Below are 17,519 nucleotides of genomic sequence, written 5' to 3'. Positions count from 1 at the left end.
ACCCTTCCTATTGATCGAAGCTCAGCAGTTGTTTGACTTCCATCAACATTGCACAAATATCAGCAGCCCTCAATCCCATCACATTCGCCTACTCTCATTATGAACGGCGAAAGTTATTCCTCCAGGGGTAAGTTCGTAATGACAGCGCATTCATCATCCAATGACCAAGCTAATTTGAAAAGATGGCCGCCTTGGCTCATCACGCGACTATTCGTCGCGTGATGACCGACGAGACCGTGGAGACCGCGGTGATCGCAGAGACCGACGCCGATCGAGATCCCCTCGAAGACCCCATCGCGACGGCAGAGAGGGAGATGTCGATTCCTATGCATCAAGCCGCAGCCACCGAGACCGAGAACGCGAGGACCGGTATGGCGGAAGTGGAGGCGGTGGAGGTCGGGACCGGGATCGCAGAGGAGGAGACCGAGAGTGGGATCGTGACCGTGGAGGACGACGCGACCACCGCCGCGATGATGGCGGCCGACCACCACGCCGTGACCGCGACCTTTTCGACGACAGGCGAGGCGACAGACGGGAGAGAGGAGGTGATCGAGGCGGTCATGGTGGCCGAGGCAGAGATCGGGACCAAGACGAAGACCTTTTTGCCCAGAACCGCCGCCGCAGCGCAACCCCGCCGCCTAAGAAGAGAGAGCCCACGCCTGATCTCACAGACATTACCCCTGTATTGGAGCGCAAACGTCGCATGACACAATGGGACATGAAGCCGCCAGGTTATGAGAACGTGACGGCTGAGCAAGCCAAGTTGTCTGGCATGTTCCCCCTACCCGGCGCACCGCGTCAGCAGCCAATGGATCCCACCAAGCTCCAGGCCTTTATGAACCAACCTGGAGGTGCGGTGAACAGTGCTGCACTGAAGCCCTCCAACAGTCGGCAATCCAAGCGTCTTCTGGTCCACAACATCCCTTCGTCTTCCACCGAGGAAAGTGTCACGTCCTTCTTCAACCTTCAACTGAATGGTCTCAATGTCATTGAGACCCCGGATCCCTGCGTTCAATGCCAAATATCTAAAGATCAATCGTTCGCTTTACTGGAGTTTAGAAACGCCTCTGATGCAACAGTAGCTCTTGCCTTCGATGGTATTTCCATGGAGCCCGATGATGCTATGGGCAATGGGGTGGCCAATGGGGGCGCGCTTGGTCTGAGCATTCAACGACCTAAGGACTACATTGTCCCTGCAGTCGTTAATGACACGCCTTACGAGCCTGGTGTTGTGTCCAAGATCGTTGTGGATACACCCAACAAAGTCAGCATTGCCAATCTGCCAACCTACCTCACTGAAGAGCAAGTGATGGAACTCCTTGTGGCATTTGGTGAACTCAAGGCTTTTACGCTGGTCAAGGACCACGGTACAGAAGAATCACGAGTAAGCTATTTTTCATTATAACAGAGTCTTACGAAAGCTAAGAAATGCCAGGGAATCGCATTTTGCGAGTACTCGGATCCTAGCGCCACGGACATTGCTGTCCAGGGTCTAAACGACATGCCTATTGGTGACAAAAAGCTGAAGGTCAGGAAAGCCAGCATTGGCATTACTCAAGTGGCTGGAGTCGAGATGGGTGTTAATGCCATGTCCATGCTTGCCGGCACGTCTGCAACCGATTCGGAAGAAACCCGAGTCTTGCAGTTGCTCAACATGGTGACGCCTGAGGAATTGATGGACAATGATGACTACGAGGGTACGTTGTACACCTAAAAAAACCCAGCCAATCAATGCTAACAAAAACAGAAATATGTGAGGACGTTAAAGAAGAGTGTGCCAAGTTTGGAGAAGTCATCGGACTTAAGGTTCCCCGGCCAAGTGGAGGAAGTCGGCAGTCTGCTGGTGTCGGCAAGATCTTTGTCAAGTTCGACACGAAGGAGTCGGCAAAGAAGGCTCTCACCGCCTTGGCTGGCCGGAAGTTTGCCGACAGGACCGTGGTAACGACGTATTTCCCCGAGGTAAGTCGCTCACCCGATAGCAAACAACGTTGTTGCTGGACATTGCTAATATATCAGCAGGAGAATTTCGAGGTCGGAGCGTGGTAATGGACGACGGAAGCAGGTCCGATGGTTAGCTGCGTTGATACCTTGGGTACAGCGAATCATTTCTTGTGTCATTGCAAATCTCAGCTACTTGTGCTGAGAACATTGACATAATGGTAGGCTCCATTTCGATGTGTATAATAAGCCATGTTTCTAGTACGAGCAGGTTGGGCCTATTGCCTCAGAGACGAAATTCTTCAGACCAGACCACAGTCCACATTCGAGAGATGCTGATTATCAAAACATTTGTACATGAACCGGCATAAAGCGCCTTCTCATGCTACGTAGTATCTCTAAGTGCTATTGAGAATGGCACTTTGTCCAAGCCTTTCTATCTCGACTGTTATAGGTACAGATGTACGTGTATCGATGATTGATGCATGCAGGCACGTAACTGAGCTACGTTCTACTGGTCCGGTTCATCAGAAAAAAAGTTCCATGATCCTAGCAAGTTTTTTCGTATTTTGAGTGCTGTTACGCGGCGCTGGAAGCTTGTTCCAAATGATGCACTCAGCAAGGAAGCAAGGCCACAGTCAACATCAATACTCTGATGCTTTCACATATCAGTGGTTCCTTGAAACAAGAAGAGCGAGGTCCAAAGGACAATTCCTTGTTTGGAACTTGTCATTATCCATCTAAAGGTAAGTCTAGGCAGGCTTTTGTGAGCATCGCCGTCTAGGCGTCTCCGGTCGTTGTACTGTAACACGGACCTAGGCGCCCTGTCTGAAGGTCCGTCCGCTTGCCGTCTTCCTTTCCTTCTCCTCGTTCTCTGGCCGGGCTCTTCGAAGGACTGCACAGATTAGCATACACCGTGGTCAACGAATAGGGGGTTGCCTACCTTGGAGGAAATCTGCAGTTCTCCGTCTCATACGGGAATGGATATACGCCTATGTGTATAATTTAGCCTTGGGGTGCCTTTTGTGCCTTCGTTGCTGCTGGTACCTCATACCTTGGATGCTTTGATGTGATAGTGGAAGTAGTCTCGGAATGTTTGGATGTGAGAGATGACATCAGGCATCCGCTGCGGCGTCAGATGCCGCGGGAGAAGAACTACTCCTGTCAGCGTTGCTACAATACCGCCATCTTCCATGTTTCCACATACCGAACGTGACATAACCAACATCGCCACCGCTGCCCTCCTTGACACCCGGGACACCTTGCAACTCCAGGGGCGGGTCATTCCTGAACAGCACCTGGGGTGCGTTCTGGATGGCTCTTCTCCGAGCATCCACGAACTCCTGAATGAAGACCTTTCCAAACACGCGGTCGGTCTCCTCTCGGAAGATGGTGCTGAAGATAATGGTCACTCGATCGTCGCTCGCCTTGATGTAGATGGCTTCCTCCTCGCGGTAATGAATAGCCATTACATCGCCGCCATCTTGAACACCCTGAGGGGCCTCCTCGGACGTGTATTTCGACGCAGCCTCGCTGAGCTTGTAGTGTTCCTCGTATGCATGTTCGAAGGGGGCGGCCATGACGTTGCGCTTGAGTAACGAGATCTTGTTTACCAAGTCCTCTCGTGCCTCCGTGTCGGCAGGGAGGTTCTCCAAGTCAACTAGGACGGAGAAGTCGTAGCCTGGCTCGGGGGAAACAACATATTGGCCGTATTCGCGTTGCAGCACTTGCTCAGCGCCGTACTGGACGAGTTCTTTGAAACAGCGGATGTTGATGGACACCAGGATCTGAGTCTTGGTTTCGGGGGTAGAGATGTGGAAGGTAACCCCGTCGAAGTCGGACACGGTCTGGTCGATGGAGGCGGGGGGTGCTCTGGAGCTGTGTTAGACCCATGGTCGTAGGTAGCAAGAACTAACTTGTAACTCACCCTGAGAACCTTTCCGTGAGCACGGATTGAAGAAGTACGTTCTGGTAATCAAGCAGAAGCATCTTGGCGGCCGATTACCAGTCTGCTTTGCGGCCGGGTCGGTGAAGTATGATGCGACTGGAAGACTGTTGTTGGCTGAGGTCAACGTCAATGCCTCCCGAGTCTGTAGTGGGGCCGGCTTTGGTATGGTCCAACTCAAGGGAAGCCAGCTCCTGTGCCTCCGGTTACGTCGCAGCTCCAACGAATTGGCCCGATGATATGCCGGCCCCTCTTGGTCCTGCACGTTGCGATAAGAATTCTTATCGCATCTTCCTACGCGAAAAAAGTTTTGGAACTTGAAGTTTGGGTCGAATTTTCTGGGCTCGACTTACACGACGAAGCGAATTGACGGTTTGGCGCGGACGCATTTGTGAAAATGGTGAAGTCTTACCTGTAAGTATAGCTTGCGGACGCAACCCAATTGAAGCAGAACTAACATTGTCGTTCATAAAGCAAATACGAGCACTCAAAGTCCTTTGGCATCGTAGCGTCGAGTACCTCTAACATCATATGGACCGCGAATGATCGCTCAAATACAAGTGCCGGTCATGCGATTGTCGCCGCAAACGAAGAGGTTCTTACCTGGGATATCAAGAAGGGGGAGCTTTTGAGTCGCTGGAGGGATGAAAACTGCTCTGCTCAAGTAACAGCCATCGCGCAAAGCAAGAGCGACAAAGATGTCTTCGCTATTGGCTATGACGATGGCAGCATCCGTTTATGGGACAGCAAAATTGCGACCACCATAGTCAGTTTCAATGGTCATCGATCCACGATTACGATCCTCGCATTCGACCAGTCTGGGGTGCGCCTTGCAAGTGGCTCGAAAGACACGGATGTTATTATGTGGGATTTGGTGGCAGAGGTGGGTCAGTACAAGCTTCGAGGACACAAGGATCAGATCACCGGTCTGGCATTCGTGGAGCCGCAGCCGGAAGTATCTGAGGATACTGCCGACCAGGCAATGGTCGTTGAAGGCGCAGCTACATCGGAGGGCTTTCTGCTTACAACCGGAAAGGACTCTTTGATCAAGCTGTGGGATCTGTCTTCTCGGCATTGCATCGAGACTCATATCGCCCAGACAAATGGCGAATGCTGGGCATTGGGTCTGACTCCAGACTTTAGTGGTGCTGTCACCGCCGGCAACTCAGGCGAGATGAAAGTCTGGTCACTTGACACATCTGGATTGATCACGTCACAGCAGCAAGTCGATATCCCCCAAAGTAGGCATTTTCTTCAGGACCGAGGCACCCTCCTCCGTCAAGGCAAGGACAAAGCCACCGAAATCATCTTCCACCCCCGCCGAGACTATTTCACCGTACATGGCTCTGATAAATCGGTCGAAATCTGGAGGATACGAAGTGAATCAGAGATCAAGAAGAGTCTGGCCAGAAAGAAGAAGAGAAGAAAGGAAAAGTTGGCCTCGAAAAAAGGCGCCGAGGATGAAGAGATGGATGTCGATGGAGAGCAGGATGAGGACCCCAGTAAAGCTTCTGTCATCGAGTCATTCGCGCAACATCTTATTATTCGGACTGGCGGGAAGGTGAGATCTGTTGACTGGGTGCTCAAGCATGGTCATAAGGGGCTTCAATTACTCGTCGGGACCACTAATAACCAGCTGGAATTGTATAACATCACAAAGGAGAAGAGCAAGTCGAAACAGGACGATGTGCCTGATTATAACCGGGCTATGGCAGTTGAGCTTCCCGGCCACCGAGCCGACATTCGTGCTTTGGCCTTGAGCTCTGACGACAAAATGCTTGCCACTGCATCCAACGGCAGCCTCAAGATCTGGAATGTAAAAACGCAGTCATGCATCCGTACGTTCGAGTGTGGGTATGCTCTATGCTGTGCGTTTTTGCCGGGAGACAAGGTTGTCATCGTTGGAACCAAGGGAGGCGAGATCGAATTGTTCGATGTTGCATCAGCGCAGCTACTTGATAATGTCTCCGCTCACGAAGGAGCCGTCTGGTCACTACAAGTTCATCCCGATGGTCGATCAGTGGTCACTGGAAGCGCCGATAAGACCGCCAAGTTTTGGAACTTCCATATTGTACAAGAAGAAGTGCTTGGGACTACTCGAACAACGCCACGGCTCAAATTGAGCCAATCAAGAACTCTCAAGGTTTCCGACGATATTCTGAGTCTCAGGTTTTCCCCTGACGCAAAGCTATTGGCTGTTGCTCTCCTGGACAGCACGGTGAAGGTGTTTTTCACAGACTCGCTGAAGCTTTACCTGAATCTTTATGGCCACAAATTACCGGTTCTCAATATGGATATATCATACGACAGTAAACTCATCGTCACCTGTTCGGCAGACAAGAATGTACGCATATGGGGTCTCGATTTTGGCGATTGCCACAAAGCTTTATTCGCGCATCAAGACAGTATTTTGCAGGTTGCGTTTGTCCCGCATAATCAGGATGGCAACGGCCATCACTTCTTCAGCGCAAGTAAGGACCGTACAATCAAGTATTGGGACGGTGACAAATTCGAGCAAATCCAGCGAATCGACGGCCACCATGGTGAGATATGGGCACTTGCGATGAGTCGGAGCGGTAGCTTTATTGTCAGTGCAAGTCATGACAAGAGCATTCGAGTGTGGGAGGAGACGGACGAACAGATCTTCCTTGAAGAAGAACGGGAAAAGGAAATTGAAGAGCTTTACGAGAAGACTCTGACTTCGTCTCTCGAACGGGACCCTGATGAAGACAAAGACGTCGAGGTCGCTGCTGCCACCAAACAGACGGTAGAAACGTTGATGGCCGGTGAACGCATTGCAGAGGCCCTCGAGCTCGGAATGGCCGATTTGCATGTCATGCGGGAATGGGAGGAAGCCAAGGCAGCCAACCCGAATGTTGGACCGCCCCAACGAGACCCCATCTTCGTGTACCAAGGAAACATCAGCGCCGAGGAATACGTCATGAGTGTTCTGCGAAAGATCAAAGCATCTGCTTTGCATGACGCACTGCTGGTACTGCCCTTCGCAACGGTCCCGTTGCTCTTCACCTTCCTCAATCTCTTTGCCCTAAGATCGATGAATATCCCCCTCACCTGCCGGATACTCTTCTTCATGCTTAAGACTCACCACAACCAAATTGTGAGCAGCAGGACAATGAGGGTTATGCTTGACGGCATCCGAACAAATCTCCGAAAGTCTCTCAAGAGGCAAAAGGATGAAATGGGCTACAACATCGCTGCGTTGAAAGTGGTCGGGATGCAACTTAGGTATAACAGTGTCAAGGACTATCTTGACGAGAACTGGGAAAATGAGGATGAAAGCCAGAACGTCAAGAAACGGACCTTTGTTCATGTGTCCTAGGATGAAGTCCATGGTCCTAGACACTTATAGACACTCACCGATACCTTCAACGGCGGCTATGGTAGACAGGCACAATACTGGGTCATTGTAATATTGAACCATTCTATATACCTTCACTGTGATCCACGACGCGTCCCATTCCGTTATTCGTACCCTATTAAAGCTGAACCGAACTGCAGTAGATGCTGAAGTGCATTCCAAGCTGCAAAAACCTTCGAAAACAACACTTCGCAGTGTGCAACCCCTCCCCCACAAAAGTCAGGGGGGTGGGGGGAGGGCAATGCGAGCTAGTCTCCACTTTGGGCCGGGGATCGCACTGAGCAATTGTACCTCGGCATTGACGCAACGTCAGCTAAACCTGGGGTGTCGTCCAAATCAAACCCTCTTCATCTACGATCATGTCAATGTCTCGCTCTACACAGAACCGGAGCTTCCACCTTAACATGCGATAACCGGGAAGAGCTGAAGGGCACCATCGTCAACTGTCGATTCTAGCTCGAAAAGAAACACAACTATCACAATGGCGGGTCGCGTGCGGCATCCCATCGACGTCAGTGCTTTGGAGAAGTACATCGCCGAACAAGTGCCCGAGATCAAGGTGCCACTGGAAGTGACGCAGGTATGTCAACTGGGATTGCGTTCTTTCCTGCCTTCATACGATACACAATAGCTTACTAACACAATGCTCCCTCACAGTTCGGCTTCGGCCAGTCCAACCCGACCTACCAACTCACCTCCCCATCCGGCGACCGCTACGTCCTCCGCAAAAAGCCCCCGGGCAAGCTCCTCTCCAAAGCGGCGCACAAAGTCGAGCGCGAATACCGTATCATCGCGGCCCTAGGCCCGACCTCAGTGCCCGTCCCTAAAGCATACTGCCTCTGCGAAGACGCCTCCATCATCGGCACTCCCTTCTATATCATGTCCTTTCTTGACGGCCGCATCATCGTCGACCCCTCTATGCCGGACTCGCCGCCCCAAGAGCGCGAAGCCCTCTACAAAGCCGCGACCACGACCCTGGCCAAATTACACAGTGTCGATTTTCGGTCCGTGGGCTTGTCCTCTTTCGGCAAACCCTCGGGCTTCTACGACCGCCAGCTCGCGACGTGGCGGCAAATCTGCGACGCGCAAGCCGGGACCGTCGATGTGGAAACAGGGAAACCCGTTGGTGCGATCCCACATACGGACGAGTTACTCGAATTCTTCAACGACGAAAGGCTTCGACCTGTAGACCGCGGCACCCTCATCCACGGCGACTACAAAATCGACAACCTCGTCTTCCACGCCGTTGAACCTCGCGTAATCGGCATACTCGACTGGGAAATGAGCACCGTGGGCCATCCCTTGTCCGACCTGGCCAACATGATGAACCCCTTTTACACAAGCTCTATGCCCCGTCAACCGGGCCAGCCCGACGTCGGGAAACCTTTTCGTCCAGGAGCCACTTCGGGGTTGCCCACGCCCGAAAAGATCATGGCGTGGTATCGCGACGAGGCGGGTTGGGACCCGGTACCCGAGATGAATTGGGCTGTGGCTTTTAGTGTTTTCCGATCATCGGCCATTTGCCAGGGCATTGCGGCGAGGGTGGCGACGAGGCAGGCCAGTAGTGAGCAGGCGAGGCAGTATGGAGATATGATTGGGCCGTATGGGGAGTTTGCGTGGTCTTTGGTTGAGAAGGTAAGGGAGAAGGGGAGCATATCTGCGAAATTGTAAAATGTAGCAAGTTTATCAGTAAAAGGGGTTTACACGTTGAGGAACTGTTATGATTTCGCGGTTGAAAGCTGTAGTATCTGGCCCACTTGAACTTGGCGGGAATGACTGTCTTTGAACCTACAAAGGTCTAGTGATAGTGGGATTTCATACCTTAGACGTTGGGCAATGCCACACTTCACCCAGCATTAGGCAACTGGCAAAAGCACATAATGTGAAAACCGCTCGATTGCTATCTCTGCTATATAAGACTACCTCATTAAATCATCGCTGTGAAATGCGGTTGTACGGCAGAGCAGTGTCCGCGGGGAAACGGAGATAGCGTACAAAGTCTGACCACTTATCATGCCGAGAAATATACATGAAGGATGAGAACCATGTGAGGCCGGTATCCCCGAGAATCAGAGTCGGGAAGGTAATAATCACTAACACCTCATGCAAATCCATCGTGGGGTGTTTCCTGTTCATGGTGTGCGACCTGCCATCCTTATACGCCTCGAACGCCTAGCATAACAACAACGAAAGTAAAGCCGCCAACAAGAAGAGAAAAGGCCACGATGTACTGATGTTCCCTGTTGTGCAACTCCGCAGGTAAAAATAGTTAGGAAAGAAAAAATCGATGCTAGCGTCTATAGATGGGGGGAATGGCATTGAGACACAATGATTGGGAGCAGAACTTAGTCAACATCCTCTTCGCTCATTTCATTCACCCGGGTGAGCCGTCTAGGGCGAAGTGCACGCATAACTGCCAAAGGATTTAGGACAACGTCGGCCCAGAAGTCCTCGTCGTCCTATGCTTGAGGCCAGTTTGGGCGGAACGGGTCTGCAGCATTTGTCGAACTTCCAGAATTCATAGAATGCAGGGGGTTGGGATATTGGCCAGCCGGAACGCCCATTAGAAACGGCAGTTGATCTCTATCAAGAGTCGAACTCAACTGAGGGAGGTTGTAATAAGGCTGCCCAGGGGTCGTCGACGATATGTAGGAGGACGTAGGTCGAACAGAAGGAGGAGATCCGCGCAGGCTGGTATGGCGGCGTCTTCCCGTTGGCGAGCGGCGCTCGGGTGAAGCATGCCAGGCGGCCCGATGGGTGTCCCTGGGGCGATAGCTTGGAACTTGATAAGATTCGCCTGGCGAGCCAGGTTGGGGACGAGGTATCGCGTGCATTGTGAGATGCGCATGTCGACCCATGAAGCCCATCATGTGATGACGTTGCTGGCGAAATTGAGGCTCAGACGGGACCTTGTCTCTGCAATATGGGCAACTGTCAGATTCTTCAAACCACTTCTTAATACAATGGTCGCCAAAGACGTGTTTGCATCTGGGAAGTCGCAGGGGCGCCTCATTGATGCCCTCGGGGTTCTCGATGCCGAACTCATTGTAACAGATTATGCAGGCTATCGAAGTCAGAAATGAGAAAGGGGACTCAGAGGTAACTGTCTCGACTTACTCCTCTCGCTCTCAGGCAAATCCTGGATAGTGACACTTTGTAACGACGAGATAGCACTTCTTGAAGCTACACGTCGCGTTGGCAGAGACCCCCTGAGAAGCTGCTGTTGACGGATCGTTTCTTCAGGACCAGTCAATGAAGGTGGAAGCAGGCCCGCCTCTATCATCCTACGCATCGTTACTGCCTCGGGGTCGTTGGGATCTGCTTCTTCGTCACTGGATGGTTCTGAACTGGAGGCCGCGGTGCGAGATCGGCCGAGGGCGGCAGCCGATGATTCTCTACGGGGCATAAACTCGGGGGCCGCGAAGGTGCTTGATGGCGTTCCCAAGGTTGGGCGTAAAGCTAAAAAGCATGTCAGGTGTGCAATTCTGTGTGTTCATGGAACCGTAAAGTACGCAATAGTGATGATGCTCACCTAGCTGTGCGTGTTCTCCCTCAATCGTCCGCCCCCCCGAATGTCCCCTGGGTTCCTGTCTCGTGGGGGATGGGGGCTCAACATTATGCACTGAATGGCGATTCAGACTGCGAGGTTGTGGCCTAAGAAAGTTAGAAGTGTCGCCAATGCGAGGCAGTGGTCAAAACATATAAATCCACTCACATGCTTGTGGTTTGACGCGGCGCCGGGTTAGAACTCAATGAAGGCAAGCCACCTGCCCGGCCCGCGTGCGAATCCCCAGCTCCCCCAAAGAATCCGCTTTGGCTCTGTGTGGGAGGTGGTCCACCGATTCTGGGTAAGTTCGGCATCATGGGTCCGGGATAGTAAGAGGGCATGTGAAGGTGTGCATGAGCGTGTGGGTTGTAGTTTTCTTGCCCATTCATTGGCGGGTAGTGTGGTTGACTTCCGGGGTTAGATTGCGGGAGCCCCGGACCAGGCCCGGTGATGGGTGGGTAGCTCGGTGAATAGAAATTTGGGCCAGACCGAGGATAGGGAGCGAGGGTTGGGTGCTGCCAACTTTGATGCGGGTTATTGTTGTGGTGGTGATATTGCGGTGGCCACCAGCTGGCGCCTGGGGAGCTGGCGTGTACTGGATCGTATGCGTATGTGCCTCCGCCGCCCCGAGGACCTGGGTGCATGCCCGGATGCCGACTCGGTTCTGCTGTGTGTGACCCTGGGCAAGGCGAGGAAAATGATTGTGGTTGTTGCTGTTGTTGTTGTTGTTGCTGGTCTATGTCCATGGGCGTCAGGCCTGCCCGATCAGGGGACGACGAGTGCATCACAAAGTCCATGGCTGCGGGGTCCATTGACAATTCGGTATAGTGTCGAGAGCTGCGGCTCTGGTTCGAGGCCGCGCCCTCGCTCTCGTCCGCGTCGTTCCCTACTTGCTGTTGGGAAAGCACCCGAAGCCACGATTGTCTTCTTCTTATTCTTCGTCTCTTCTGAATCTATCTCGAGGCGAAACCGGGCATGAGGGGAGACTTAGGGAGCTTGAGCCTTGTTTCGGAAGGGTGTTGTCGACAACACGAAGCGAGGGAGGGGTTTCAGTCGCTGTGCCTGCCCTGCCAAGGAGATAATCGGCGATAGTGTCGAGTAAGGCGTCCGATCTTGCAACAGCGGAGTCACCACCAGTTCAGTTGTAGATTGCGCTCGCCCCCTCGTCAGGTCGAGTAAAGGCGAATGTGGTGGCTGTGTGCTTAGATAAAGCCGCTGTGATGCACGAGGTGGAAAAACACTTTGAATCCTATGATCTTATTGCGTATTTGTATTTGGGTGTCACGAATGATAGCAGACAAATAGTAGGTGGGGGGGAGGATATGGTGCAAGATGTCGGAAAATATGACGACAGGAAGCCAGAGAGCAGTTCGTATACAGACCACGAAGAAAGAGACAGCGGAGGAGAGCAAAAGTCTCACTGGAGCCAGGAGAGGTTGGCAAAGGTTACTACTTAAGAAAGGGAAGCGGACGGAGGAAGGAAGGAAGGGTGGTTTATCAACCAAGTCAGTCTCACCTTAGGCGTGCCTACCCGAGTGGTGAATGCCTAGAATTCCCTTGCGCTGAGCTGGCGTCGGTGCTGGCACTGGTACTGACTGGCACTGGCGCTGGGCAGACTTCCGCCCGACGTGCGGGTTTAAAAAGCGTAAAAGGCATGTACGCAAAAGGTTCGTGGTTCATCGAAAAAATGCTTAGGCGGGAGCTAACTACACGCACACAAGTAATACGGCCGCGTTACGTTGGATATTTGACGAGGAGGGCCTGGACTACCTGGACAGGCAGTGGCCCTGATGAGTTGGTTTCCAATCTAGTCTCTTGCGTCAAATCCGACCACTGGCAGGGTACTTATTATTACGGCCAGTACAAGAATAGAGTGACCTACCTACGTTGTTAACCGCTCGCCTCGCCATGTGAATGAAGGCTGAATGTAGCTCATGTTGCCGTTCTAAAGTTGTCAAATTACCTCTAAATTCCCGTCGTCTTGTTGGGCTTGGAACGCAACATGCCATTTGCTGCATCTGGGCGGTTTTGCGTCTTGAACTCTCAATTTCATCATGATTACAAGTCATGTCCAAAGTACCACGGATGATGGCTGGCTTTTCGTCCACCGCCTATCGCACCGGACCTGCAAGAACCCCATGTGATCCACGACGACGACCCCTCGGTGGACCGTGGGCTGTGGGCCGTGGTGGCATGGAACGTGGTGGGCTGTTGGCATCACTTTGGATCACTGAGAATGGAGGGCTTGGACACGACAATCATCCTGGATTGGAACATGGCCGGCTGCAAGGTCATAAAAGGTTCCCCCGCCTCGATGTCCAAATGGTAAGCGAATGTGTGTCCTATCCCATCAAGGTCCCGTTACTTCTTTTCGACGCGTGAATCAACAAACCCAATGGCGATGTATGATGGGATTGCTCGCAATTTACGAGGCGCCCGCTTCTTCTAGGTTACAACTTACGAGTACCAACATTCATGGACCATGGCCAGGCAATCCACTACCGCATCGTATCGTCACCAAGAGACTGCATTTCAAGGGTTGAAGGTACCCCGTCACGCAAAAAAAAAAAATTGGGTATTACATGGCAACTTCGGTCTCATTCCACCTACTGCTGTTGTCCTTTCGGCTGCGGCACAAACAAGTCCCGTTTGACGGTCCTCCACCTTTCAGCGCCTCGCTGCAGTCCAGTGTTCTTCCAGCGTTCTTGGACCTGATACAGCCGCGGACGGTAGCCACGGGGCACGCACAGGGCCGCAGCTATTTTTTTTTCGTTGTCTCTAAACCATTCGCTGCTTCATTTGAACTCTATGGACAGGCTTCCAGGTTTGGGAGCAATAGGCCGCGCGACAAACTTCCCAGCCCCGGCAAGTCCAGCGGCGAGCCCATTTCTTCCAAAGTTGGAAAGGTTGCTAAAGGGATAAAAGGCAAGGTCACTCGCAACTTGAAGCTTATCGTTATTACTTTTGACCCTCGTCAGTGCTTGCCGGGACAAGACAACGCAGTTGGTTGTGTTCCGTATCTCCGCTTTCCACCATGGAACCGGCAAGTACGGTTCGTCAAGAGCAGACCTAAGTGATCGTCTGGATTGATAGCCAGTCCTGGAGGAAATGTGCAGTTAGAGGCATCCCCGCCCATAACTCTTTGCAATCACCGCATCAGGCGAACAGCTTCGAGCCAACACGTTTTTGCGCCGTCTCTTAGTTGCGATGTCGCCGACTTTTCCGTGCATTTGGGCATCGCCTAATATAGATATATACCTGGAGTGTGTGGAATGACGGATCCCTAGCGGAAGGTATTGCCGTCGGTTCCGATCTTTAATAGTATAACAATCCTATCAATCTAGGCATGGTATCCCTGGACTCGAGGCAAGTGTTAGCGACTGAAAACGAGTCGTGCTACCACTTCCATATCCTATTAATTTGAAGCAAGGAAACGTATTGGTATTTGAGGAGCTGCCTTGTATCATTCCAGCCTCAAGAGACTCCTTTGGAGACTAGGTGTAGTTTTCCGTCTCAACCACGCCGATATCCGTAGACCAGGATATTATCGAATCAGTTCAGGCTAGCAAACCTTAAGTTTTTCGCTTTGACTTTGTGCAGTAGTCTCCGTCGCGATGTCTCATGCGAGGTTTTGGCCTCAAGTGTTAGACATGAGCATTTATCACCTTCTGAAGTCAACGCCCCTCACTCCCCACTGTTTGTTAGACTGGGCGGGTGCGGCGTGGCTGACGAAAATTCCGAGTTGAAGAGTGTGCTCTGAGAACAAGAACGCACCTGCCAAGGTAAATTGCAGTACACACGCAAGAGGCAATTGTTGCATTGAAGTGACCTTGCCTGCTTACACTAACCGAACATTGAAGGTACCGTCTTCAGAGCAACTAAAGTATTGGAGGAAGGTATAAGTTACGACCGAACTTAGAAGCAACGCCTCGCGCATTCCTCAGCTGCCCCTCCTCTCCGAGCTCGCCCTTGTCGTTCTGGGCAGCTGCGTTGTCGTTTGCATCTTCTCATTGGCCAGCAGCTTCTTGATCGACTCCAGGGCTCCCTGACTTGGAGATTCCGGCAATATGCACATCGACTCTTTCAGATTGTTGTTGCGAAATGTGATGTGGTTACATGTTTGCGTCTTCCAAACACGAGAGCACGAGAGCATACACATCGCATTTTCAAATTACAGCCAACTTGAAAGGCATCTTCCGGTGGCAGCCGCAGCTAGTGCAAGGGGCACCACCTGTTGGGTGGTTTTCCTCTTATCACTCGTCAACTCGACGGCCGGACACAGGCGGCGCCGTGTTTGGAGTTTTACCCCTCCCCTTCGCCTGCTCCGCTGCTTTCACAGTCGCAACGAGCAAGGTGCGGTACAGCTCATCAACACGCAGGTCCGCATACAAGATACCGGGCTCGCCCCATCCCCCCGACTTAGTTGACTCTCGAAACCAGCCTTTCCGGCAGTCGGTTAGCCCGCCTCTCAGTGCACACTGCCATGCCGCTTTGCCACCACCTGCACCATCAATGACAACCTATCCACATCCATGGACGAAAAGCCTGTGCAGCAGACACCTCGTCTTTCCTTTCCGACCCAGCTATTGGACTCAGCCAGCCCCTCCTTCTTCAGCCATCAGGCATGATAACATTCAGCCAAGTTTCGCACCCGTCCAGCGACAGGGTGGTTTTTCCCTGCAACGCCGCGCATTAGATGATTCATCGTCCCCTTACACCGCATCAATGACCCGTTGCAATAGTATCCGCACCGACGAGGCACGACAAGGAATCTTTCCTGCTGGTACGACCGAGTCCAGCAGTCAAGTGATCCGGCGCGCCCGGGGCAGATCGCTCTTGTTGTTCTCTCCACTGACTCGCAAATTGTTACTGCCAACCCTACGGGGCCCTACGGGGTCAATTTGCGACGCTATTAGTGCCATTTCCAGCGGAAGGAATGGTGCCCTACTGTTGCGGAGATGATAGTGAGTACATCGGATGCCTTCCGCTTCCTTTCACTCGTCTCTACTGTATAATGTTCTTTCTCGCCTCAAACCTTTTCATTTGCCAGAACTATTGCCTTATCACCGGTCATATTGACTCACTTGTCAGGCCCAGCAAGGTTGTTGATATGAATGACGAATACCACCCTCTACCTGAACAGGCGTACCTGCCATGGGATCGCAGGATTCGAACGTCTCGTGGTTCTCAGGTTTGGGCGAGCCTGCATAACCCACCCAAATGCGATCGGAAGCTCCCGCCAGACCGTATTCGTCATGAATGAAGATGCAACTGAGGTCCAAACTCGATGCCTACTCCGGGCCACTACTCGCTCTGTTTCAACTTGGTTCAAGCTCATGCTTGCCTTGTTCGCCATGGTTACTGTCAAAGCTGTAATTTCGCCATTGGTCCTCGTGCCCTTCATTGGTTCCCACGATGTGACGGCGCCGCATCTGTGCGTTCCACCACAACCATGCCTTCAGGAAACTTCCGCCCAGAGAACGAGAGGATTTTGACATTGATATACGCAGGCATCGGATTAGTGCAAGTGTCAAGCCTGACGCCGGCCCATCGTCAAGATGCACAACTTTCGACAGCTGAACACATAATCCACAAAGTGAGACGGCCTTTGCTGTGTCGCATGCCAACACCTGTATATGCTGGGCTGCGCACTGCTGGTGGCATACTCTTCTCTATCAACAACCAAAAAGCCTCGAATTCGGTAACTTTTGTCTCGGTCTCATAAGAAGCTATGCTGTTGAGAAGGACTGGAAGCCTGATTTCAGTAACGGTCACGTCATGTTCTTGGCCCCGGCTTCTTCACGTGCCGTCAAGCCAACCTTCGTTGGTGGATCGGTCACTACAGACATCTCATAGAAGACGCCTTGTGAACTGTGCCCTCTGGCCTTGCATTTATTGACCGGGATTGAGTCCTTCTCGGGCTGTAGACATATGCCCGACTACGAGTTGAGAAAGGAGTGCGTGCTCGGCAGCAGGGCTTCTCAGACTTGGTATACCCAATGGAACTCGCCGGAGTGGGCGATCAACAGATTGTAATGCGGAAGGTTGGGTTCCATTGTCCCTCTAGTTGGTAAATATTCTCACGTCTGCATCGTCCGCTAGCTAACGGAACTGAAAGCGGGCCAGGTGTTTCCCCTTTCCATCATTACCGTCGATAGTCTATTTTCAGTGAAGTTGCAAATATGTTCGCAACGTTTAGACCATGGCTCCTGTGATGTTCTGCCCCGCTGAGATGGGTTCCACCGGTGGACAGTGGTTTCCAAGGTGACCATGTCGTCGCCAAACCTCACCATACCAAGGTAGAGACCATACTGGCGAACGCAGTTTCCAGCTATGTTCTGCAGGTGCGTAGGCGATTAGCCGAATCGCAAATTTGCAAAGCCACAAAGCTGATGAGCATACTCTATTTGGTTGTCATGAGCCATCCATGGTAGTACGAACAGTCTGCAAGATACGTATTTACATGACGGTGTATATACAGATGAATGTCTTTGCACGTTGACGGGTATTGGATTGCGTGGATGTCACGACACCCGCCTCTGTACATTCTGTATAACTAGATGTCGTAACGTGAGAAATCCTTGAATATGAGACACCTTTCCGTAAGATAGCAGTAAGACATGGTTTCATGTAGTTCGGTTGACCATGCCAGTCAATAGTCGTGACGACCATATTGAAGAGGTGTGGAGTTCTCCTCTATACTTGCTGTG

General features: G+C 52.1%; 6 protein-coding genes across 6 annotated transcripts; 4 read left to right on the top strand and 2 right to left on the bottom strand.

Annotated features, from left to right (window-relative positions):
* Positions 1-6: 6 nt before the first annotated feature.
* On the top strand, positions 7-2,199 carry BCR38DRAFT_180766 (uncharacterized protein). Its single transcript, XM_040853935.1, has 5 exons — positions 7-127; positions 183-1,384; positions 1,427-1,697; positions 1,748-1,959; positions 2,020-2,199. Exons 1-5 carry the CDS (start codon positions 100-102, stop codon positions 2,044-2,046), a joined length of 1,740 nt encoding a protein of 579 aa, XP_040717428.1. The 5' UTR covers positions 7-99; the 3' UTR covers positions 2,047-2,199.
* Positions 2,200-2,753: 554 nt separating this feature from the next.
* BCR38DRAFT_484087 (Arp2/3 complex, 34 kd subunit p34-Arc-domain-containing protein) lies at positions 2,754-3,927 on the bottom strand (the record flags this gene model as incomplete). Its single annotated transcript, XM_040863704.1, has 5 exons — positions 2,754-2,833; positions 2,882-2,930; positions 2,993-3,093; positions 3,146-3,810; positions 3,866-3,927. The coding sequence occupies 5 exons, from the start codon at positions 3,925-3,927 to the stop codon at positions 2,754-2,756; spliced, it is 957 nt and encodes a 318-aa protein (XP_040717427.1).
* Positions 3,928-4,190: 263 nt separating this feature from the next.
* BCR38DRAFT_367092 (WD40-repeat-containing domain protein) lies at positions 4,191-7,544 on the top strand. Its single transcript, XM_040857243.1, has 2 exons — positions 4,191-4,297; positions 4,358-7,544. Exons 1-2 carry the CDS (start codon positions 4,281-4,283, stop codon positions 7,221-7,223), a joined length of 2,883 nt encoding a protein of 960 aa, XP_040717426.1. The 5' UTR covers positions 4,191-4,280; the 3' UTR covers positions 7,224-7,544.
* BCR38DRAFT_367089 (phosphotransferase enzyme family protein) lies at positions 7,545-9,138 on the top strand. The gene is made up of 2 exons (XM_040857242.1): positions 7,545-7,842; positions 7,920-9,138. Exons 1-2 carry the CDS (start codon positions 7,744-7,746, stop codon positions 8,931-8,933), a joined length of 1,113 nt encoding a protein of 370 aa, XP_040717425.1. The 5' UTR covers positions 7,545-7,743; the 3' UTR covers positions 8,934-9,138.
* A 421-nt stretch (positions 9,139-9,559) lies between these two features.
* On the bottom strand, positions 9,560-11,994 carry BCR38DRAFT_180712 (uncharacterized protein). The gene is made up of 4 exons (XM_040853933.1): positions 10,978-11,994; positions 10,795-10,916; positions 10,380-10,721; positions 9,560-10,326 (listed from the first exon to the last, which is right to left on the bottom strand). Exons 1-4 carry the CDS (start codon positions 11,619-11,621, stop codon positions 9,722-9,724), a joined length of 1,713 nt encoding a protein of 570 aa, XP_040717424.1. The 5' UTR covers positions 11,622-11,994; the 3' UTR covers positions 9,560-9,721.
* A 1,120-nt stretch (positions 11,995-13,114) lies between these two features.
* BCR38DRAFT_430315 (uncharacterized protein) lies at positions 13,115-14,669 on the top strand (the record flags this gene model as incomplete). Its single annotated transcript, XM_040860030.1, has 1 exon — positions 13,115-14,669. A coding segment is annotated over exon 1 (491 nt), but the record flags the coding sequence as incomplete, so codon positions are not given.
* Positions 14,670-17,519: the final 2,850 nt, after the last annotated feature.

This window comes from Pseudomassariella vexata (genome assembly GCF_002105095.1).
Source record: "Pseudomassariella vexata strain CBS 129021 chromosome Unknown BCR38scaffold_5, whole genome shotgun sequence".
In the NCBI taxonomy this organism is placed as follows: Eukaryota; Fungi; Ascomycota; class Sordariomycetes; order Amphisphaeriales; family Pseudomassariaceae; genus Pseudomassariella; species Pseudomassariella vexata.
The sequence above is the reverse complement of the archived record's forward strand: the minus strand, read 5'-3'. Positions and strand labels throughout refer to the sequence as shown.

Excerpts from the sequence above, each read along its gene's own strand:
- BCR38DRAFT_367089 (XM_040857242.1), top strand. The coding sequence starts at position 7,744 with ATGGCGGGTCGCGTGCGGCATCCCATCGACGTCAGTGCTTTGGAGAAG. Across the intron at positions 7,843-7,919 it reads TGCCACTGGAAGTGACGCAG|TTCGGCTTCGGCCAGTCCAA; the intron begins GTATGTCAACTG and ends GCTCCCTCACAG.
- BCR38DRAFT_180712 (XM_040853933.1), bottom strand. The coding sequence starts at position 11,621 with ATGGACCCCGCAGCCATGGACTTTGTGATGCACTCGTCGTCCCCTGAT. Across the intron at positions 10,722-10,794 it reads GGGAGAACACGCACAGCTAG|CTTTACGCCCAACCTTGGGA; the intron begins GTGAGCATCATC and ends CATGCTTTTTAG. Across the intron at positions 10,327-10,379 it reads TTTGCCTGAGAGCGAGAGGA|CCTGCATAATCTGTTACAAT; the intron begins GTAAGTCGAGAC and ends TGACTTCGATAG.
- BCR38DRAFT_180766 (XM_040853935.1), top strand. The coding sequence starts at position 100 with ATGAACGGCGAAAGTTATTCCTCCAGGG. Across the intron at positions 128-182 it reads CGAAAGTTATTCCTCCAGGG|ATGGCCGCCTTGGCTCATCA; the intron begins GTAAGTTCGTAA and ends TAATTTGAAAAG. Across the intron at positions 1,698-1,747 it reads GGACAATGATGACTACGAGG|AAATATGTGAGGACGTTAAA; the intron begins GTACGTTGTACA and ends TAACAAAAACAG.